At 42.9% G+C, this 24380-nt stretch overlaps 1 protein-coding gene across 1 annotated transcript; it reads right to left on the reverse strand.

Moving 5' to 3' along the window:
- Nucleotides 1–408: 408 nt before the first annotated feature.
- Nucleotides 409–23068, reverse strand: LOC136884150 (uncharacterized). Its single transcript, XM_067156191.2, has 5 exons — nucleotides 22939–23068; nucleotides 17804–17975; nucleotides 13890–14067; nucleotides 7286–7527; nucleotides 409–673 (listed from the first exon to the last, which is right to left on the reverse strand). Exons 1-5 carry the CDS (start codon nucleotides 23066–23068, stop codon nucleotides 409–411), a joined length of 987 nt encoding a protein of 328 aa, XP_067012292.1.
- Between the last annotated feature and the right edge of the window lie 1312 nt (nucleotides 23069–24380).

The following is a 24380-nucleotide window of genomic DNA, read 5'->3' on the forward strand; positions in this document are numbered from 1 at the left end:
TTTTCCTGAATTGGTCTCTATCACGACATTCTTCATCTGCAATTCCTAACCTCTTGAGTTCTTCCTTCATATGCATGGCATATCCCGCCTGGCTCTTCAAGTAGTATACTTTAATAAAAATTGGTTTATTTAACCTTGCTGGATCCATTCTGACCATGTATCCATAGGATCGCAGCCGTCTTTTCCTCATTATTATTATTATTATTATTATTATTATTATTATTATTATTATTATTATTATTATTATTATTATTATTATTATTATTATTGGGTAATGAGTTAATGACGTAATATCATACTCCACCTCATTTAGGAGATTCACTAAAATCATACTTAAGAACTATACAATATTGAAAGTCCGTATAGTGACATGCAGTTCTTTTATTTTCACAAGACGAACACACGAGGTCAGTATGGACCCACATTCCTGAGGTCAGGGATCGGTGGTTGTTTATCCTCCCCCTGAAGGTCCCCGGTGACCACAATGTAGCAGAAGGCACCGTTCTCGGGTAGAGGCTGCGTTCTCAGAAAGTTGTCGGCCGCTGGAGAAGTCGGGTCCGTCAACACCGGCTTCTTCTCTGCTGCGAATCGAGCAGCCTCCGCCAGGGGTCGAAGCGGACCCCATGGCGGGTACGACTCGAACGGCCCAGAGACTCGCAAGTCATGCACACATCTGGATAACAGAAGTTTTATTCAGTACATGAAATAATAAATGAAAAAATACCCATACATGTTCTCCGTACACGGAGAGGCATAGCACCGAGGATACGAGCTCGCTCTGTCGTCTAAACCCAAAAACATAGCCATGATTCCATGCTTCTGCGTGTAGTGGAGAAAATGTACGAATGCGAAGTGGGAGCGTCGACTACAGAGTGGTGGTACATACATCACAACCACGCGCTGTATTGGTTCACAACGTATTACCTTATACATACGTACATACACGTAGGCCCAGTCATAAGTCATGGGAACAATTTTTTTTTCCTCGCGAACAGGAGACAACACGGAAAATCTAAGATATGCATTTGAAAACGTACGGTATGTACTTGCGTATGATGCCACTATATGGTGTATGTAAACAACAGTGTGGGTGTAAGCATTCCCCCAAGTTCAGTGTGTGAGTGAGAGTGTCACAAAATGTAAGTCAACAAGCAGGAGCAACGATCGTATATTAAAATAGCAGTTCTCCGCGGCAGAAATGCACGCCAATACCATGCAGTGAATGGTGTCGTCGGGGGTAACAACGGAGACACAAGGTTCAACAAAATCAGTCGCCCAATAAGGTTGTAGAAATCCTGGCATACGATATTCAAGGTGTTCTTGTGTGTCATCAAGTGCGTGAGGGGCACATCGTACATGTAGTTTATTACAATTCCTTTTTGTTGTACCAATTGCGCCGTGCAGTGCGAACCTAACGTCCAAATCTTCTAGATAACGTCATAATCCTACACGATAACGCGACAGCTAACACAGCAGCCATCGTTCAGCGTCGCTTACAACGGTGGGGATGGAAGGTTCTTCCACAGCCGCCTTATTCGCCTGATATGAGCCCATGTGACTATGATTTAATCCCCAAAGTCAAGAAGTCATTACGTGGACAACGGTTTGCTAACAAAGAGGACATCGTAATAGTATTTCGGAGAGAGGTGTCACACGTTAGCGATACACATGCAGCGAATGGTATTCAGCGCCTACCCCTGGCAACGCACAGTGGAAACCTTGGGTGATTATTTCGAAGGTCTGTAACCAGTATAGACCTGTCCTTCGTACGTAGTCATGTGTATTTGCTGTTCATACCATAATAAAACAGTGTTTACCAATGGCCTGTGTTCTGTCACTTTCCAACAAGAATCTACTGAAGTCAGAATTTGTCTTCGGGCACTATGCATAAGTACATGCCCTATATTTCCTAATTAATATATTATATTTTCCGCGTTTTCTCCTGTTCGCGAGAAAAAAATAGTTGCCTTGACTTAGGACTCAGCCCTCGTATATATAAATGAATGTATGTTTGTATGTATGTCTCGAATGGACTCAAAAACTACTGGACCGATTTCACTGAAAATTTCACAGTTTCATCTTATTTCCCCCTGGGAGGGTTCGGGAAGTTGTTTGAACGAAATCTGATGGGTAGTTCGGCATAGGGGATGAGAAGAGTGAAGGTTGCTTAACCAACAGTATGTAAAGATTATAATGTGTTTCTTTAAACTTATCTTCTTCTTCATCTTCTATAAACGGTATTTAAAATTTAAAGTTCAAGTTCAGTCCCCTGGCAGAGGGGTTGAGAAGGAGTGATTAAAGCAAATGTCGAAAATCACTGATTATGGGTGAATGTGTGTGTATGATTCAGCACAGCTCTAAACCAAACTAATATACATATAACTGAATATCTGGAACAATTACTGTAGTGGCAAGAAACCACAAGCACCCCTAAAGGAAGGAGTGAAATGTAAAAAACCAAAAAATGAACGATAATAGTGCAGCTGAGATGAACCATGACACTCTGGATGCCGTTTGAGCCAAAGTTCATTCCCGATCGGGATGGGAGTTAGAAGGGGTGAGAGGAATGTCCAAAATGACCGAGATCTTGGATGTACGTGTGCATGTTCCAGCACAGCTCTCAACAAAACATAATACTCGTATGACTTACTGTTTGGGAAAGAAAACTGTAGGGTAAGACACCCCTACGGGCGGGGATTGAAAAGGGGTGATAAATTAATAGAAAACGACCAATATTAAAAGTAAAAAAGGATGTATGTTAATAAATATCGTTTTTCTTTTGCATTTCATTAAACGATTTAGAAAAATCTACCGCGGTTGAATTAAAAAACGCGGGCGAAGTCGCGGTCACCTGCTAGTCTATACCCAAAAAACGTTTACTAAAAACAAATTTGTCCAGACAGTACATCCGTTCTACTGGACCGATTTGCTCCATTTTTATTTGATATTCTCCGAAATCACCTGCTGGTGAATCATCAGACACTGATACGTCTCTGAGTTCCGTCATTTTCGACTAATCCTCCAATCAAATCACTAAATGACCAGTCCAATACATTCTGTGCCTACGAGATTGTCAAACACCTAGGGCATGGCGTTGCTAGATAAATACTGTACCACTGGAGTGCAGGCGATACGGAACAATCTTATTTCAGAGCAGGATGTTGCTAGATCAATCACGCTGGAGTGCTGGCGATACGGAACAATCTTATTTCAGAGCAGGATGTTGCTAGATCAATCACGCTGGAGTGCAGGCGATACAGAACCCTGCTGTTATTTCAGAACAGGACGTCGCTAGATCAGTCAAGCTGGAGTGCAGGCGATACGGAACAATGTTATTTCGGAACAGGATGTTGCTAGATCAATCACGCTGGAGTGCAGGCGATACGGAACACTGTTATTTCGGAACAGGATGTTGCTAGATCAATCACGCTGGAGTGCAGGCGATACGGAAAAATCTTATTTCAGAACAGGATGTTGCTAGATCAATCCCGCTGGAGTGCAGGCGATACGGAACACTGTTATTTCGGAACAGGATGTTGCTAGATCAATCACGCTGGAGTGCAGGCGATACGGAACACTGTTATTTCAGAACAGGATGTTGCTAGATCAATCACGCTGGAGTGCAGGCGATACGGAACACTGTTATTTCAGAACAGGATGTTGCTAGATCAATCACGCTGGAGTGCAGACGATACGGAACACTGTTATTTCGGAACAGGATGTTGCTAGATCAATCACGCTGGAGTGCAGGCGATACGGAACACTGTTATTTCGGAACAGGATGTTGCTAGATCAATCACGCTGGAGTGCAGGCAATACGGAACAATCTTATTTCAGAACAGGATGTTGCTAGATCAATCACGCTGGAGTGCAGGCGATACGGAACACTGTTATTTCGGAACAGGATGTTGCTAGATCAATCACGCTGGAGTGCAGGCGATACTGAACACTGTTATTTCAGAACAGGATGTTGCTAGATCAATCACGCTGGAGTGCAGGCGATACGGAACACTGTTATTTCAGAACAGGATGTTGCTAGATCAATCACGCTGGAGTGCAGGCGAAACGGAACAATCTTATTTCGGAACAGGATGTTGCTAGGTCAATCACGCTGGAGTGCAGGCGATACGGAACAATCTTATTTCAGAACAGGATGTGGCTAGATCAATCACGCTGGAGTGCAGGCGATACGGAACAATCTTATTTCACAACAGGATGTGGCTAGATCAATCACGCTGGAGTGCAGGCGATACGGAACAATCTTATTTCAGAACAGGATATTGCTAGATCAATCACGCTGGAGTGCAGGCGATACGGAACAATCTTATTTCAGAACAGGATGTTGCTAGATCAATCGAGCTGGAGTGCAGGCGATACGGAACACTGTTATTTCGGAACAGGATGTTGCTAGATCAATCACGCTGGAGTGCAGGGGATAAGGAACAATCTTATTTCAGAACAGGATGTTGCTAGATCAATCACGCTGGAGTGCAGGCGATACGGAACACTGTTATTTCGGAACAGGATGTTGCTAGATCAATCACGCTGGAGTGCAGGGGATAAGGAACAATCTTATTTCAGAACAGGATGTTGCTAGATCAATCACGCTGGAGTGCAGGCGATACGGAACACTGTTATTTCGGAATACACGCCAGGGAACAAATGGATAAGAGATCACCGAGGCTTATCCTGTGCGAAATGGAGAGAGGCCATCAAGATGACAGCGAATGTGTGCGCCGTTCGCTTCGTGCCAGGAAGGTCCCAGGACAACACCCTCTGTCGGCGTTGCCACAGAGACCACGAAACTCTTGCCCATGTCCTGGGAGCCTGCCCTTACGGGGAGTTATTGATAAATTCCCGCCATCATATAATTCGACACATGATTGCGACCTCGCTGAGGGATCACGGTTTCACGGTGCACGAAAAGGTCTCTGGCCTAGCTACCGACGGGAGTAACAGGCGTATTGACATGATAGCCCTTCAATCAGCTAGCAAGCAAGGACTCATCTTAGATCCCACAATACGCTTCGAGTCGCACGTTAGCCAGGCCGAAGAGGTGGACGCCGAAAAGAAGTCAATTTACCAGCCAACTGTAAACTACTATAAAGATAAATTTTTATTATTATTATTATTACAACTTCCCCCGTGCGGAGGCTGCCACAAGGACAAAGTATGTCGGCTACACAGTATTTTGTCTTCTAAGTTACTGTTGACTTTGCTAGTGTGCCAGGTAGAAGATTCACCAAAAGGCTCAGGAATAGATTTGCGATACGGTTCTTCAGATGTTATATAGATGATTGCGGAGTATGGTCACTGAACCTCGTATTGCGGCGATAGCGATGTCGTGAAGTCGTGTCCGGCTGAGACCGAGAGAATCCCATAGCTGTACAAGAAATTTAGGGATTGTGCCTCGAGCTCCGATCATGTGTCCATGGACGGAAATAAACTTAGAAGACAAAATACTGTGTAGTCACATACTTTGTCCTCGTGGCAGCCTCCGCATGGGGGAAGTTGTAATAATAATTGTACCGGGCGGTACACCTCTACACCGTTTATTTAAAAGTTGCGCCAGTTGAAACTCCTCTTCTGGAGGAAGGTTGAACTTTATCTACTCTATTAATTCTCTACTTTCTCAGAAGATGTCACCACGTGGAAAATTTTGAGTTTTTGAACTGTGTCACTTTTGATGTGTTTTTGTTTCGCTTGAAGTAAGAAGTGTGAACTTTCTCTTCTAGAGGACACTACTGAAGATCAACAATAGCGCACCCTAGTGCGGAGTCAAAGAACTATTTTGTTGGAGAAATTTTTATTTCAAAAGTTTGTTTCTTGTTAAATTTCTTTCTGTTATTGTTTAAGTTGGCTGTATACCCCTCTTTTTCCCCTTGTTTTAGATTTATCCAATCCCGAATTTCTTTTAGTAATTTCTGACCAATCTGGTGTATCTTCCCCCAACTTGTATCTGTTGCGGGGTCCTATCCAATAAAAACATTGTGGGCGGGTGTTTTCATTCCCCTAACGCCTAGAAACTTCCGCGAGAGTATATAAACTGCTGATTTTAGGGTCTCCGGGCCACTTCTGTTCCATCTTTCAGTGTATTAAGTACATAGCAGGAGGCGGGAAGCGCCTCTTTCCTCGGCGGCGGTCAACAATAAGGTAATGGCCGATTAATAAATTCTTTCTTTTCTTGCTCAGCAGTTTAACTTTCGGGGCGGGTTCTAAGCGTTCAACCATGTAACCTTTTCCTAAAATGTAAAAACATCTGGTATCTATTCTATTTTAAAACGACATATCGGGATAGAGAGTGCTTAACCCTCTCGAGCTCCCACTCACATCGTCTTGAGGTGAACTTATTCTCTCAACCAATTCTTCCGTAATGTAATGTAAATTGCTATTAAATCACCTCTGTAGTATGGGATTAGCCCTTGTAATAACGGCCTAGTGCCAAAGTAGGTTTTAAAATCAAAGTGTATTAGGAGTGCAAGTTCGCCTCCTCTCAAATTGTTTTAGAGGTCATTCAATTAACCTACTTTTCATTTAATAGACCTCAGTAGATTGGGTATTTTACCCCTGTGCTTATGTCCGTTGAGGACAACTTGAAGGTGGAGTTTGGTGTGGCCTAGGAGAGGCTTAAATTAAAGAGCGTGTGGCTCTTTTGGAAACGGAGTGTTGTATGCCTCGAGGAGGCTTTACTGTGTAATTTGGAGCAAGTGCTCCAGGGTTTGATTGGGGTCTTCTGCCCCTTTGTTAAAATTTGTATATCGGAAAGTTGGGCTAGTTGCTCAAAAATTGTGAACTCAGGGCTCGAAGCCCAAACTCTGTAATCCCTGTAATTGTACATTTCAAATTGTGTTTCGGCTACTAAGTACCTGTTCTTTGTTATTACTTAATATTGAAAAGGAAATATAACCTTGTTAACTTTTACATTAACTTTGATTCCGTAGTTTGAGACCCATTCACGCCCGCACCTTCTTACACCTCTACCTACCACCAAAACTCGGTAACAATAATAATAATAATAATAATAATAATAATAATAATAATAATAATAACTATTAGGAACAGTGCCGAGTCCGCAAGAGTTCCAAAATAACTTCTGTTTTAATTTTTGCCAATTTCTAATTTTCATCAGGTAGATAGATACGTGAGATTTAAACAACATAAAGTAATTCTCTCGTTTGTCGGTCGTGCGAGATGAAAACTCTTCCCTCATTTTACAGGCTACATTCTGAGAGTCTACATTTTTGAAGCTAATTTATACATCGAAAATTAAGTAAATAGTACTTACCCAAGAAGAGCCTGGATGTAGTCGTTGCGTATCCCTTTGAGCACGGGACAGGCATCTTTCTGGACAGTACACAGCACTTGTAACCAAGTAGCAGCCTTCGTCTTATCTTCAGGGTTTGTAAGCAGCGAGGCGTATGGTCTGGCGAGATACAGGTATAACTGAAACTCCTCGTCCAACACCTTGTGGGTCTTCTCCTGGACCGTGGGACACTCCTCGTGTAGACCACAGGGCATGTGCTTCACCTGCACAGCCAGGAAGAACATAAAAGTATTCGTCACTAGCTGCAGTAGTGCAGTCTGGCGGAGGAGATGGAGAACACATCAGTGGGTGACCACCACGGGGAAGAGGGTATTAATTTATTGTAATCATAGTTAATACACTCCAACTAAGAAAATGTTACACAGTTATTTCTACATGCTATCAAATGAAGTCCTCGATTCTGTCTGCCTGTTTATTACGGCTAAACTCGAGAACAACTGGATGGATTTTAATGCGGTTTTCATATCTCTGTCGAACATTTCTCGAGGAAGGTTTATCTACAAAATAATCTAAGACCAAAGGAAGCTGAGCAGTAACGGAGAAATTACTGCAAAGCATGCATCTACGTCACACTGAAATTGCAATTGTAACAATACTAGACGCGCAGCCTTTCGCACGGCCAGAGCAATGCACTGTAGCAGCTGAGTAGTCAGCAGCAGAGTGAGGACGTCAAGCGGACTATTCTCCCACCATACTGGGACTTTCTCTCCCCCCTTTTCTAAATGTATCTAGCCACAGAAAGAACTTTGATTTTGAAGTCCCGTCTTCTACTCTGTCCACATAGGGCACGATGAACGTAAATAACGTCTAGCTAATATGATATTACAATTTCGCAATATAAAATGTTACAATTACAAACATGATCAACAGTAGAATTTTTCTTTCTAACGAAGTTATACGTTTGTGAATTATATTTACAAAAGTACCTGAGTGTTTATAAATATTAACTGTCAAAGACGATCATCAAAAGCGTTATTTTATCCAAATGAAGCTTTAAGGGGAGTCGGAAACCAAAAAAAATTAAAAATGACATTTTCCAAATGATGCCTCATTCAATTATTTGGACTTTGCTGATTAAAATTGTGTATAATTCATTTTAATACGATACATGGAGCCATTTTAAAGAAATATTTTAAAAATCAATGTCCAAGTGTCAAATTGGGCAACTTATACATGTTTCTTTTTGAAAATATAAATATGTGGAACCCTTTAATCTAGAAGGCTGTGTTTTTCACTGCTCTATTCCTGAATGTTATGCGCAAAGGTTTCCGGCACTGTCACAACAAACATTTCAATAGTTTCGATTAAATAGAGTTGAATTTTAGGCACTGTTGTTGGTAAATGTGTGAGTGAACATTCTGTTTTACTTTGAAATCATATTCTGAAAAATGACACTTTTTCACATGTTTGACCCATTATCTCAGAACGTACACTGGATAGACAGTTGTTTGTTTGCAGACAGTCATCTTGTGCCATAATACAGCTACTGAACCAGATAAAAGCACTTCACATATTTAGTTTCTGATTTACATATATTTATAATGACATTTTTTGTTAAAAATTTGGAACTTATTAAACAAATTCATAACTTTACAATTGTTTGCTCCAACCATTCCATCCTGGTTCAGTACTTACGGAAAGCGTGGACTTCTACGAGATAGCTTTTCATGATCTTATATGTCACACTGGACATTGAATACATGTGACTATTCTACTTCTTATCGCATTCAAAGACGAGCAAATACGCATAAAATATAACTCGTTCATTATACAGTAAAACTTGCTCAAAGCGGAATCCAAGTGACTGAAAGATTTTCCGAATTAGACAAGTTTTCGCTTTACACAAAACACGATACAGTATATTGTTAAATACTATTTCGAACTTACGCAGTTTGATGTACGTAGTACTGCGGTACATTCATTTGTCAATTACACTGACTGACAGAGCAAATGCAACACCAAGGAGGAGTGGTTCGAAAGGGATGAAAGTTGGGGAAAAAACAGAGTCGGCACGGAAGAATAATTGATGTTTATTTCAAACCGATATGCAGGTTACACAATGCGCACGGCATCGACTCAGTAGGATGTAGGACCACCGCGAGCGGCGATGCACGCAGAAACACGTCGAGGTAAAGAGTCAATAAGAGTGCGGATGGTGTCCTGAGGGATGGTTCTCCATTCTCTGTCAACCATTTGCCACAGTTGGTCGTCCTTACGAGGCTGGGGCAGAGTTTGCAAACGGCGTCCAATGAGATCCCACACGTGTTCGATTGGTGAGAGATCCGGAGAGTACGCTGGCCACGGAAGCATCTGTACACCTCGTAGAGCCTGTTGGGAGATGCGAGCAGTGTGTGGGTGGGCATTATCCTGCTGAAACAGAGCATTGGGCAGCCCCTGAAGGTACGGGAGTGCCACCGGCCGCAGCACATGCTGCACGTAGCGGTGAGCATTTAACGTGCCTTGAATACGCACTAGAGGTGACGTGGAATCATACGCAATAGCGCCCCAAACCATGATGCCGCGTTGTCTAGCGGTAGGGCGCTCCACAGTTACTGCCGGATTTGACCTTTCTCCACGCCGACGCCACACTCTTCTGCGGTGACTATCACTGACAGAACAGAAGCGTGACTCATCGGAGAACACGACGTTCCGCCATTCCCTCATCCAAGTCGCTCTAGCCCGGCACCATGCCAGGCGTGCACGTCTATGCTGTGGAGTCAATGGTAGTCTTCTGAGCGGACGCCGGGAGTGCAGGCCTCCTTCAACCAATCGACGGGAAATTGTTCTGGTCGATATTGGAACAGCCAGGGTGTCTTGCACATGCTGAAGAATGGCGGTTGACGTGGCGTGCGGGGCTGCCACCGCTTGGCGGCGGATGCGCCGATCCTCGCGTGCTGACGTCACTCAGGCTGCGCCTGGACCCCTCGCACGTGCCACATGTCCCTGCGCCAACCATCTTCGCCACAGGCGCTGCACCGTGGACACATCCCTATGGGTATCGGCTGCGATTTGACGAAGCGACCAACCTGCCCTTCTCAGCCCGATCACCATACCCCTCGTAAAGTCGTCTGTCTGCTGGAAATGCCTCTGTTGACGGCGGCCTGGCATTCTTAGCTATACACGTGTCCTGTGGCACACGACAACACGTTCTACAATGACTGTCGGCTGAGAAATCACGGTACGAAGTGGGCCATTCGCCAACGCCGTGTTCCATTTATCGTTCGCTACGTGCGCAGCACAGCGGCGCATTTCACATCATGAGCATACCTCAGTGACGTCAGTCTACCCTGCAATTGGCATAAAGTTCTGACCACTCCTTCTTGGTGTTGCATTTGCTCTGTCAGTCAGTGTATTATTATCATTATCATTATTAGTGTGCTTTATTACTACATGCAGGTTGATACACAGAATATCATTTCGGCACTATTACAACACTATATTACAGAACACTGGATATACGCTCCTTAAATTATTTCCATCATAAAACTTCATACAGTTCTTCACAACAAGCTTTCTTCTACAGATAACAAAGAAACTTGTTTTCTCTTCTTTCTAATCGTGTCTTGCAGTCCTGAACTGACTACATTAGTGATAGATGTAATGACAAATTTGCGATTGGGTTCTAGTCCTCTTTTCATCTTGATCTTTTTACTCCTCTCTTTCTTGTTCCGTCTCTTCCTCTTTCTCGGCCTTTCTGACTGCTTGGAGGGCTGTTGCTGATCCGAAAATACGGTGTGTCATAAGTTGTACGTCACTTCGAATGATGCTTTCTGCCTCTCAGGGAATGTTTCTTGTTTGACACAAGCTGGGTATTGCCGACGCCTTTTCAAACACTTCATTCAGCCCCACCATCCGTATTATCATTCTATCCAAACACGTGCGTCTGTTTGTCCAAACAAACCGGCACAAGAAATCCACAAATACTGTATATAGGAGTGCATTAGTTCCTAATGTTTTTCACTGTCAGATACCCATTGTTATCGACTTCGATTGCTGACATCACTTGGTGCCAATGGCTGGTGCAAATGATCATACGACTGAGGAACGTTTGCTGAACGCTGTGTGGATTCGTGAGCGTAAAATGAGTGGCAAATCAATTAAAGATGTGTGAGACGATTTCGTTGCGCGGTTTGTGAATGCAGCTCCGAAAAAGATGATGTTCGCGACGCTCTGAGAAGGGGAAGGCCATCCACCAGACTTGAACTTTGTGTTGACGTGGAAAAATGTATCGAACAATCTCCGTTCAAATCCATACGGAAACGTGGTCCAACTTGGGCATACCGGAATCAACCATGAAGAAACACATCCAGGTGGATCTGAAAATGATGTGTTGGCGTCCATTGAGTGCCAATGAATTATCAGGTGACAACGTATTGATGCTTGTGGTCGTATGCTGCAACAATTCCAAACAATGGCAAACAGTGGATGTCACTGACGGTGTGCGATTTAGCGCAGCTCCAGTAATCGCAATGTTTACTATCAATGCTTTACTTCTCGCAGCCCAGCACTCGCTACATTCAGCTGCGCGCGGAACGACTGTCGTTTGTTTACGCGCTCGCGGCCTTCTCGGGAAGGATGTTGTGAAGCTATGCTCAGAGCTGCCAACCTCTGTACGGAGGAACTAATGAGTGAGGTGCTTCGATAGCTGGTGGCAAGACGATTAGTCTGGACGGTTAGGATTCTTGCCGTGGACAAGACCATTGGTCTGGACGGTTAGAAGCCGCGAAGTGGCCTTAGGCCCCTAGTTTCATGTGGGAACACGATTGATCTGGACGGTTAGGATTCTTGCCGTGGACAAGACCATTGGTCTGGACGGTTAGAAGCCGCGAAGTGGCCTTAGGCCCCTAGTTTCATGTGGAAACACGATTGATCTGGACGGTTAGGATTCTTGCCGTGGACAAGACGATTGGTCTGGACGGTTAGAAGCCGCGAAGTGGCCTTAGGCCCCTAGTTTCATGTGGAAACACGATTGGTCTGGACGGTTAGGATTCTTGACGTGGACAAGACGATTGGTCTCTACGGTTAGAAGCCGCGAAGTGGCCTTAGGCCCCTAGTTTCATGTGGAAACACGATTGGTCTGGACGGTTAGGATTCTTGCCGTGGACAAGACGATTGGTCTGGACGGTTAGGATTCTTGCCGTGGACAAGACCATTGGTCTGGACGGTTAGAAGCCGCGAAGTGGCCTTAGGCCCCTAGTTTCATGTGGAAACACGATTGGTCTGGACGGTTAGGATTCTTGCCGTGGACAAGGCCATTGGTCTGGACGGTTAGAAGCCGCGAAGCGGCCCTACGCCTCTAGTTTCATGTGGAAACACGATTGGTCTGGACTGGTTCTTGCCGGACGGTTAAAGCCGCATTGTAATTTTACATGGTGTATTTTTGTTTGTGCTTGTATTCAGCCGGGGTTGGTAACGCAATGTATTTATCAGCATTGATGGCAATGACGTCACATTCCGTTCACCATGACCAATGAGAATGCAAGAAACTACTTGAGCCATGGACGATGGCGGCTACTGCTCTTTATTAGGTTATAAAAGTAAATTTATTTCTCGGGGCGGGCTGGTGGGTTCCTAGACATGGCAATGAACACATCTCTCCTCTAAAAGGAATTCCAAGTAAGATTTACATTATTTTCACTTCCCTATAATGTTATAAACGTTGGGCTGCGGGAAGTAAAGTTTTACCTGTTTACTTGTGGGTAAAAGAAAATCCACTTTTTTTTTTTCAAGAAATCGAGCAAAACCCACTTCAGATCATGATGTGGGCCGGAATGACACAAAAGCATCTGTTTTTCCCACGTTCTATTAATCACAACAGTTACCTCCAGCTGATTAATGCCTGCCTCATCTCGCAACTGAAAAATGCGGGAATCCTAGGCGTTGCTTGGTTTCAACACGATGGGGTGCCGGCTCACTTTACAGTGGCTGTTCGACAACGCCTTTGGAAATCGCAGAATCCGTCAATGATCCAGCTCTACTTCGATGCCACCAAGGTACCCTGATATAACAACACCCGATAACACACTCTGGGGTTACATCAAGGAACAGGTGAGGAACCAGTAGTATGTTGGAATTGATTATCCAAAAAATGCAATGTGTGAAGCTTTCCAGGCAGTGACCCCAAGGATGTTGCTTAATATGAGCATCAGAACATGGCAGCGTATTCAGCTATCCAGATACCAAGCAGGGGCACATACAGGCGTTTTAGATTTCCAAGATTTAAGATGAAAGTAGAAATAAATAAATAATGAGTATATGTACTTTTCTAACACGTCAGGTTGAGTTTAACTTTAATATAGGTGTATACGAACTTTGTGCGTACCCTCAATAAGTAGACTTTAAATAATCCTTTCATTTATTTGTTTCGGAGTTGAGGATATTCCGCATTGTACAGAAGTAAGAACATTAAAGCGTCGTAAGCTTCGCCGGGACTGAGAAAATATTTCGCAGTGAACAAGTTTCCGCTTTCAGAACATTTTAGAGAATTTCATAAAAATCATTCTTTCTAACATTTTGAATGAACTAATACAAAGTATCAGAGCAGTTGATAGCAGGTTGTTCTTACCTGGGGAGGAAGTCCCGCCACAGTATCGGACCACATACAGTCCTGTTCCCACTCAGCTACGTGGGAAGCGTCGATGGCCTCTCTGGGTAGATCAGGCAGTGCTCCAGTAGGTGGAGCCGTGGTGAAGGTACCTATCACCTCGTCGTTCATCAGCATCAGCGTCATCTTCAGGAGATACCTGGAATGATGTACTAAATGTTACGATCCTTCTGCCAGCTTATCTGGAAAGTTTTGTATACGAGATTATGATAAACGAAACCCGTGCAGTGGGAAGGAACAAATTCAAACATTCTCGAGAAGAAGAAAACTAAATCTACAACATTTTCTACGATTAAACCCTCCTTAAATCACTCGTCACGTAAGGTTATACACTAAAATGCAAATACCGTTGCGCTGTTCTCTTTTCGTTAATGGCTCATCACTAGAGATGGGAATTATAGGCACGAATAGGTTAGAATGCAAACGTATTTGAACAAGGCGCAAGTGAAAACTAGCCGCTCTACAGATATGTCGGGGAGTTGCATAAATTTTAGGGGTTCTGATAATTCAGATCGATAATATTTATGCAAATCTCACCGCAGAACCGCCATGCGGGTAACATACACTTGCGCCTTGTTCAACTACATTTGCATTCTAACCTATTCGTGCCTATAATTCCCATCTATTCATCACTGCTGCCAACTTGAAGAATTACATATTGAAATCGCGAGACATAACCATCAACAAACTAACCTCAATGGAAGTATCAATAATGGAGGTTCTCTTACCCTAGTATCAATTAAGATATTCATATTTAAGTCGGTTTTCAAGCTCAGTGAGGAATTAAGGAAATAAACACTCGCTCTCACCCTCACACAGTTTAATTTTTATTTATTTCTTCCTTTATTCTGATATACTATAACCGTATTTTGCGGTGTTTATCTGGTGTAAATTCTTTAAATTCGCTATTACTTTTTCGACTGATGAACAACCACGCTGTAATAATACACACAAGCAAATATATTACATTTACATATGCCTCAAGACAATAATAATAATAATAATAATAATAATAATAATAATAATAATAATAATAATAATAATAATAATAATAATAATAATAATAATACTCAAAGGCTAAGTCTGCAAACCATACCAAAGTTGCGACAAGACAAGACAAGGTTAGGTTAAGTTGGGTGGATAACGAAACTTTCTCCCAACTGAATTGATCTTTATAGAAGGAGTGACGTTGCTTTTCTTTTCGGATAATTAGTTGCAGAATTTTCTTGCTTCTTATACATGCTAGTTGAATTCTATACATAAGAATTGGACGAAATAAGACCTTATTAATAAAATTCCGCGTTCGTCATTTAACGCCAACAACGTTATTAAATGCCTCATTATTCAAACTTACCTGATATTACCCAAACAGATTAACAGTCCTACAGAAAATAAAAGGGGCTGCCTGGCCGAGGCGCTAAAGGCGTGCTCAGTTCGTCCGGAAGGACGTGGGTTCGAATCCCCGTCAGGAAGTCGTAAAATTTAAGAAACGAGACTTCCACTTCCGGAGGTGCATATGGCTCTGAGGTTCACTCAGCCTACACCAAAAATGAGTACCAGGTTAATTCCTGGGAGGCAAAGGCGGCCGGGCGTAGAGCTAACCACTGTACCCCATCACGTGCCGAGGTTAACAATGGTGGAAGCCTTTACCTTCCACTCCTCCAAGGGCCTTCATGGTCTGTACGGAGGTGACTTTGCTTTGCTTTGCTTTTTACTGGAAATAAAAATGTATATAGATGCCTCAGTTATATCTGCAAAAAGTATCACTAGGGGTACGGCAGTGGCGTAACGTATAATTTCGCAAGTCACGAAGAGAATAACGATTACATAGTGTCAAGATGCAAGATTAAGAGTAACTTCAAGGCGATGAATAGAACACAACAGACAGAAAATAACTATAATCACTACATTCAATATCTAATGAAATGGCGTATGGCTTTTAGTGCCGGGAATATCCGAGGACAAGTTCGGCTCGCCAGGGGCAGGTCTTTTGATTTGACGCCCTTAGACGACCTGCCCTTCTTGATTAGGATGAGATGATGATGAAGACGACACATACACCCAGCCCCCCGTGCCAGCGAAATGAACCAATGATGATAAAAATTCCCAACCCTGCCGGGAATCGAAACCGGGTCCCCTGTGACCAAAGGCCAATATGCTAACCATTTAGCCATGGAGCCGGACAGTAATAACATGAGAGAAAATTTAATTTTATACCCTTATGTATGCGCTTACCTCCGAGGACTATACGCATGCTGACTACTTCCTAGACTTGCATCCTCCTTACGGTTGAAAATTGTCCATGCTTAAACATTCCTTCTGCTTGTATATTTACTACAGTTCACTTCGACCTTGAACAACGTTTATGCTTCCACCTCCCTTACGACTGTGAACGTTTCCTATGCTTCTACACCCCTTTCGCTTGGAAGTTATATGCTTGAATCTTCCTTGGACTCAAATATTACCATTGTTTGACCTCACCCTACACTTGAATATATATTCGATGCTTCAACCATCGTTAGATTTGAACATTTCATCTAACTAAACCTACTGTTGAATATTTACAATAAGTTTGAAACATTCTTAGCTTCGAAACTCTGTAGATTTAGCATTTTCCATGGTGGAACATTTTTTTTACACTTGCAGATTATCGAGGCGTAAATCTTTCTTGCACTTTAATTGCTTTAAAATTGAAGAACTTCCCGGTATAAGGATGTAATCGACATACCAGTAATTTTTCAGGAGAAAGTGTGGAAATTAGCGCAACTATTGAAAACAATATTTTGTTGATATAACGTAAGATTTAAAAATAATGTAAGAACTGGGAGTGATACAATAGAAAAATAATCTTCAAGTATGTTTTAGGTTTGGATATAATAGAAGAGAAATCGTTTACATGCACTCGGAACAAAAATTATATCAAATATTATTCATGTAATAATACAAACTAGTTGATACCCGTGTGCGCTGCTACGCCTCAATAAATAAAAGGTGTTTTTAATTAATTCTACTATATCAATCTTTATTAATATTTTCTTCTTTGTTTTGTTTGTTTTCTTACTTGTATTTTTCTTATTATATTTGCTTGAAATTTCACTTACACGCCACATCGAATTTGACTGGCAGTAGGAATAATAATAATAATAATAATAAAAATAATAATAATAATAATAATAATAATAATAATAATAATAATAATAATAATAATAATGATGTTATTTGCTTTACGTCCCACTAACTACTTTTACGGTTTTCGGAGACGCCGAGGTGCTGGAATTTAGTCCCGCAGGAGTTCTTTTACGTGCCAGTAAATCTACCGACACGAGGCTGTCGTATATGAGCACCTTCAAATACCACCGGACTGAGCCAGGATCGAACCTGCCAAGTTGGGGTTAGAAGGCCAGCGCCTCAACCGTCTGAGCCACTCAGCCCGGCAACTGGCAGTAGGGAAGGTGCCTGTTATTATAATAAAACTCGTCAACTCTAACCTTTACGGAAGTAGGAAAGGGCGCCTGCCATTCTAACGAAAACTCATCGATTGTGACCGCGCAGTAGGTAATAGGGCCTCCCATTATAATGAAATTATACCTACTAGATTGTGAATGGTAGTAGGCAAGTGAGCCTGTCGTTATCATCACAACTCCGCAACTCGCACTTTACATTGGAAAGAACGAATGGATAACGCTAAGAGACATGCAATTTTAAAACCTTATTCGCTGCATGTACTTCAATATCCGTATATAATGTAGAATACCGTAGCGAAGCACGGGTACATTTGCTAGTGAACCCTAAAGCGTCAACGTCTGTCACTCTACATTACTTACTTCTAAATAGGATGAAAATCAAAGGAAGGAGTGATGTGATTTGGAGCTCACCTATTACGCTTGGCACGCAGGTGAGTCGAGTGGTACTCGGGTCCGAACAGCTTGTCCAGCCAAGGCACCACCATACGGCGCTGCTTATCCGAGGTGAGTGCAGGGGCAAGGTTCTTCAGTGTAGCGCTGTAGTAGACGAACTCTGTGTTGAGTGAGTCTTGTTGAGGAGCATCTGAAATAGAACGGTGGACAATATAATACAGTACTCATCAAAAACAACATGTAGCCCAACGGTTGGTAAGAGCTCCCGTGGTGGTGGTGATTTTTGTTTCAAGAGGAAGTACAACTAGGTAATCATCCTCTCTGAACAAATTAAGTGGAAAATAAATTTAAGACTAGGAGGATCACCTCAGTGAAATCAGACCTAGAGGAACTACAGATCCCATTAAAGACCCTAGAGATCCGATCTCAGTACAGACAGGGCATCCTACAGTGAGTCTTCCCCCTGTCCCTCACAAGCCAAAGAGTACAGGGGTCACCATACCTAAGGAAGCAGGCACACAGACACAAAACGAAAGCGTACTGGGCCAAGAAAAAACAGAAGACCTCAGCTACTGTAAAAGTTAAGACGAGCCCCTTGGTCACTAGTAGACCAAAACGAACCAAGAATAATAATTATTTATTCAACGAAGGAATTTGGAAACACGGTATAAAATAAAACAAAAAAAATACTGAAATAAGCCGAAAAATAACTATAGAATAAAAAGAGACCGTAGTAAAACAGCACTTGCAATTTACGTACCCTTGATTAATCCACTGAAAGAATGAAATGGGGTATGGCTTTTAGTGCGGGGAGTGTCCGGGGACACGTTCGGCTCTCCAGATGCAGCAGGTCTTTCGATTTGACGCCCACAGACGACGTGCGCGTCGTGATGAGGATGAAATGATGATGAAGACGACACATACACCCAGCCCTTGTGCCAGCGAAATTAACTAATTATGTTTAAAATTCCCGACCTTGCCGGGAATCGAACCCGGGACCCTCGTGATCAAAAGCCATCACGCTAACCATTTAGCCGTGGAGCTGGACATTCATCCACTGTCGCACATAAAGTGGATGATGAGATCAGCAGTAGTCGCGTCATCGGCTAGTATGCGTCAGAGTGTTTCCTGCAGGCCGAGGCTCTGTCTTAGGCCAGAGAGATCGGCGCACTCTATGAGGATGTGGGCCGCGCTGAAGTCGGCACCACAAGAACACACTGCGGGGGGGTCTTCCCTCTTTAGGAGATAAGAGTGTGCAGATCGTCCCCGGAATCTGCATTAATAGAGATATAATTACGATTCCTTCAGTCATTGCATACCACATCGTGTCATATTTCCCAGAAACGTCTAGCTCTGGGAGATACGACTCTGTATTTCCACCAATTAAGCGCAAAGATGAGGCACACTATCTCTCCTTCGCCTCTAGTATTTCGCATTCCTATAAACGTGCCTTTCACGGAGTGGGAGTTGCGGAGTGCATTAGCGCTATACAGGGACACGGCTCCTGGACAGGACAAAATCCACAATCAAATGCTTAAGCATTTGAGTAGCCGATGTCTAAAGGCCCCTATTCAACAGTGAGAGCTCTACAGTTACATGGTCGCCTTATCTTAAATGTTTGAAACTGAACCCCATAGCAAACAATTTTTTTTTTTTGCAAGTTGTTTTGTATCACACCGACACAGATAGGTCTTATGACGACGATGCGAGAGGAAAGGGCTAGGAATTGGAACGAAGTGGCCGTGGCCCTAATTAAGGTACAGACCTGCTGGTGTGAAAATGGGAAACCACGGAAAACCATATTCATGTCTTCCCACAGTGGGGTTTGAATCTACTATCCCCGTGATGCAAACTCACAGCTGCGCGCTCCTAACCGCACGGCCAACTCGCCCGGTCACTTTGTACTTGAAATGGTGGTGGTGATTATAGTTTTTAAGAGAAAGTACAACTGAGCAACCATCCTCTATTAACACTAATCAGGGAGATATAATGGACGGGATCCGACACTTCGAACAATGAAGGTATCGGCCAAAGAAATACAAGAAAATCGAAAGGCGTAGCCAAATACCATCGGCGTCGGAAGATAAGATAGTTGACCAAGGGAGATCGGATGAGATAGATGAAATGGAGCAGCCGCAAGTTGTCAAAGTAGTCACCAAGTCACGATTTATACAGTATATACAAGGCTAAAAATTATTATTATTATTATTATTATTATTATTATTATTATTATTATTATTATTATTATTATTATTATTATTATTATATCTGCCTATATGGTATAACTGGTTCGTGCGATTACCTACCACCACCAGAGGTCCGGGTTCCATTCCCACCTCAGCCATCCTCGAAGTGGTTTTCCGTGGTTTTCCTCTTCCCCTCCAGAAAATTGACGTGATGGTACCTAGCATAAGTCCACGGCAGCTTCTTTCCCTCTTCCTTGTTTATCCCTTCCAATCCTCCCATCCCCTCTCCACAAGGCCCCTGTTTAGAATAGCAAGGAAGGCCGCATGGGCAGGGTACTGGTCCTCGTGCACAGTTGTATCGCCGACCCAAAGTCTCACGCTCCAAGATCTTGAGGCGGTGGAGGTGGGATCCCTCGCTGAGTCCAAGGAAAAAAACAACCCTGGAGGGTAAACGGATTAAGAAAGAAAGACGGTTATTATTATTATTATTATTATTATTATTATTATTATTATTATTATTATTATTATTATTATTATTGAAGGATAATTGTGATTTATCAGAGATTAAATATACTAATACTTAAAGGCATTTAAAGTTACAGCCTCATTTTTGACATTACCTGCCTGCTCGGTGGCCATGGAAATGTCATACACGCGTGCTTGTGTTTACGGCGCTAAGCAGTAGATGAGAACGTGTGTTATCTGTGTTACATGGGGCCATGACGTGATAACATCAGTATAGAGGTCAGCACATGGGGCCCAGCGTTATCGTCACAACTTATAACACGCGCGCGCACATTAGTTCGAAAATAATAATAGTAATACTCAAGATATACAGTTGCGACGCACAACTGTTGTTATACACAAACATGAAAACATATTCAAGAAAAATGCCATTTTTAGTCTACAATACTGTCACACTGCACATCCTCTAACATACTCATCACCATTTATTGCATCCATAAGTAAAATTCTGTAATTTTCTTGATTGACACTATACACATAGTTTTTAATATTGCGCAGTCCCAAATATCATAAACGTAATGTATGTAAATGTGTGTAGCATGTATGGAACCCCTAATATTAAAATCAAATAGAAAGAAGAAAATTAACCCAGAGGTCGAAAATCCGCTTCCAAACCTCCTTAATCCACACTCCATATATCCCCACATTTATAATCCTTCATACTACTCAGCACGCCTGAATCTCCTGACCATAGAGAAAGCATTAACTTCTAGGTGGTCTACGCCTCCCGTTCTTGCCATAAGCTGAACCTAACCAATCCAGACCAATGTTCTTGCCACTAACCGGACCTAACTAATCCAGATCAATGGTATTGTCACTAACCGGACCTAACTAATCCAGATCAATGGTATTGTCACTAACCGGACCTAACTAATCCAGATCAATGGTATTGTCACTAACCGGGCCTAACTAATCCAGATCAATGGTATTGTCACTAACCGGACCTAACTAATCCAGATCAATGGTATTGTCACTAACCGGACCTAACTAATCCAGATCAATGGTATTGTCACTAATAAGACTAACTAATCCAGACCTATGGTCTTGTTGTTAACCGGACTGACCAATCCAAACTAATGTTCTTGTCAATAACCGGACTAACCGATCCAGACCAATGGTCTTGTCACTAGCAGACCTAAAGAGTCCAGACCAATGGTCTTGTCACTAGCAGACCTAAAGAGTCCAGACCAATGGTCTTGTCACTAGCAAACCTAAAGAGTCCAGACCAATGGTCTTGTCACTAGCAGACCTAACCAATCCAGACCAATGGCCTTGTCACTAGCAGACCTAAAGAGTCCAGACCAATGGTCTTGTCACTAACCGGACTAACCAATCCAGACCAATGGTCTTGTCACTTGCAGACCTAACCAATCCAGACCAATGGTCTTGTCACTTGCAGACCTAACCAATCCAGACCAATGGTCTTGTCACTTGCAGACCTAAAGAGTCCAGACCAATGGTCTTGTCACTAGCAGACCTAACCAATCCAGACCAATGGTCTTGTCACTAGGAGACCTAACCAATCCAGACCAATGGTCTTGTCACTTGCAGACCTAAAGAGTCCAGACCAATGGTCTTGTCACTAGCAGACCTAACTAATCCAGACCAATGGTCTTGTCACTAGGAGACCTAACCAATCCAGACCAATGGTCTTGTCACTTGCAGACCTAAAGAGTCCAGACCAATGGTCTTGTCACTTGCAGACCTAAAGAGTCCAGACCAATGGTCTTGTCACTAGCAGACCTAACCAATCCAGACCAATGGTCTTGTCACTAGGAGACCTAACCAATCTAGACCAATGTTCTTGTCACTTGCAGACCTAAAGAGTCCAGACCAATGGTCTTGTCACTAGCAGACCTAACCAATCCAGACTAATGGTCTGTCACTAGGAGACCTAACCAATCCAGACCAATGTTCTTGTCACTTGCAGACCTAACCAATCCAGACCAATGTTCTTGTCACTTGCAGACCTAACCAATCCAGACCAATGGTCTTGTCACTTGCAGACCTAACCAATCCAGACCAATGGCCTTGTCACTAGCCTGACCTAAGCAGTACAGACCAATCAATATCAATAGCCGCACGTAGCAATGTACCAATAGCCGTGTTCCTACTTCCTAAGCTGGCAAGTTGGCGCTATCATGTCGTCCGCGAGAAAGAAAAAAATGGCAGTCATATCGCGTGTAGATAGCTTCCCTCAAGTGGTCACTCGTGGTACTAACCTTGCGTAGCAGAAGGTAAAGCTTTGCATTCTAGTGGTCTGAGGAAATAATTTAGACGCATAAAGCGAATATCGAGGTCAGCAGTATTCTCGTCATCCACTAGTATATGTTTCAGTTTCTAAGCGTTTAGTTCGGGAAATATCTCCTACTTTCTCCCCATGCAGAGGTCGAAACATGTCTTTTCGTAATCTACAGTGGAGCTAACTCTGAGAAGACGTACCGGCGAGAATTGGACGACGCACCGCAGGAGTCGGTGGTTGTTTCTTCTCCATGGCCTGCTGCCGGATCTCCACCTGAGCCCAGGCTGATTTACGACGTTGCTCATCTTTCTTCTCCTTGTCGTCGGCCATGATGTACAGGACCTCCCCCTGCTGGAGGGTACACTCCTCGCTGCCGCGGATAGTACTGACATCACCTTGGATACCGGACACCTAGCAGCTTCATTGTTTACTATTGTTTACGGCTACGTCTCTTGAAATATCAAGTTCATCTGTAGTATATTGCAGACAGGGCACAATTCAGTACTATGCTAGGATTCAACCCATCATTTCAAAGCCAGTCTCATTCAAAGAACTTCAGGTTAGCACGAAGGCACTTAGTCCTTCACTGTATGGCTTTGCCGTGGGGAGACGATCTGTAGAATCTAGCACAGTATGATACATCTCTGTCAAGCCTGAGTTGCTCAATGTTACTTTCAGTGTCACACCTGAGTACTGATCGCACGGAAGGAATACCCATAGGAATGAGTAAAAGAATAAATTGAACATATAGAATCTTTTTACCATTTTCCTTACGTCAAACCGACACACATAAGTCATATGGGAACGATGAGATAGGAAAGGGCCACGAGTGGGAAGGAAGCGGCCGTGGCCTTAATTTAAGTACAGCCCCAGCATTTGCCTGGTGTGAAAATGGGGAAACGACATAAAACCATCTTCAGGGTTGCCGACAGTCGGGTTTGAACCCACTATCTCCCGGATGCAAGCTCACGGCACGGCGAACACTTCCGGTAACATTTAGTTCAGTTCATTTCCTAGTCTACAGTTCGAAGGAAAGACGATATATGAAGTCAAGCTGGCTGTATCAAACGCTGAAACATTAGAACGTTATCAACATTCTACAGGCAATTGAATTTGCACAGATGCAAGTGAATATTTGAAGACTGAAAATGATTTTTTTTTGCCAGCTTTGTATTAGAAAGCTGCTGTGTATCATTTGTTAAGATCCGTAACACTAAAACATACTAATATTATCATTTAGACTTTCACGGCCCGTGTAACTATTCATGAGTTGTATTTTTGGCCTTATGCCGTGTAAATAATTATAAACACACTCAACGTTTCAAAAGGAACCTTGCCTTTCTTCATCAGGAGACAAAAGAGAAAAGAAACGACGTATTGATCGTTGCTAGGAGAAAGCAACAAGGAAGCTTCAAATGGTGCCCAAAGATGTATAGGGGACGCTAGTTTAGCCCAATGCTAGAGACAATGAATAATAACAGCAAAGCATTACTCTCTAATGGTTCTGATTATAGGTAGCCATGATTCACTGAGGTTGTAACCTGTATCGCGGTTGAAATTATCTGGATGTTTACGTATTTCAACCGCCTCCCTGATAATTCTTGGGCGATATTGCTTTATACGGGCAAGAACATCCACTTCT

This window comes from Anabrus simplex, chromosome 12 (genome assembly GCF_040414725.1).
Source record: "Anabrus simplex isolate iqAnaSimp1 chromosome 12, ASM4041472v1, whole genome shotgun sequence".
Lineage (NCBI taxonomy): Eukaryota > Metazoa > Arthropoda > Insecta > Orthoptera > Tettigoniidae > Anabrus > Anabrus simplex.

Coding starts and splice junctions, on each gene's coding strand:
- LOC136884150 (XM_067156191.2), bottom strand. CDS start 23,068: ATGGCCGACGACAAGGAGAAGAAAGATGAGCAACGTCGTAAATCAGCC. Junction 14,068..17,803: donor CTGCGTGCCAAGCGTAATAG/GTGAGCTCCAAA, acceptor ACATCATTCCAG/GTATCTCCTGAAGATGACGC. Junction 7,528..13,889: donor TGGCGGGACTTCCTCCCCAG/GTAAGAACAACC, acceptor CTGGCTGTGCAG/GTGAAGCACATGCCCTGTGG.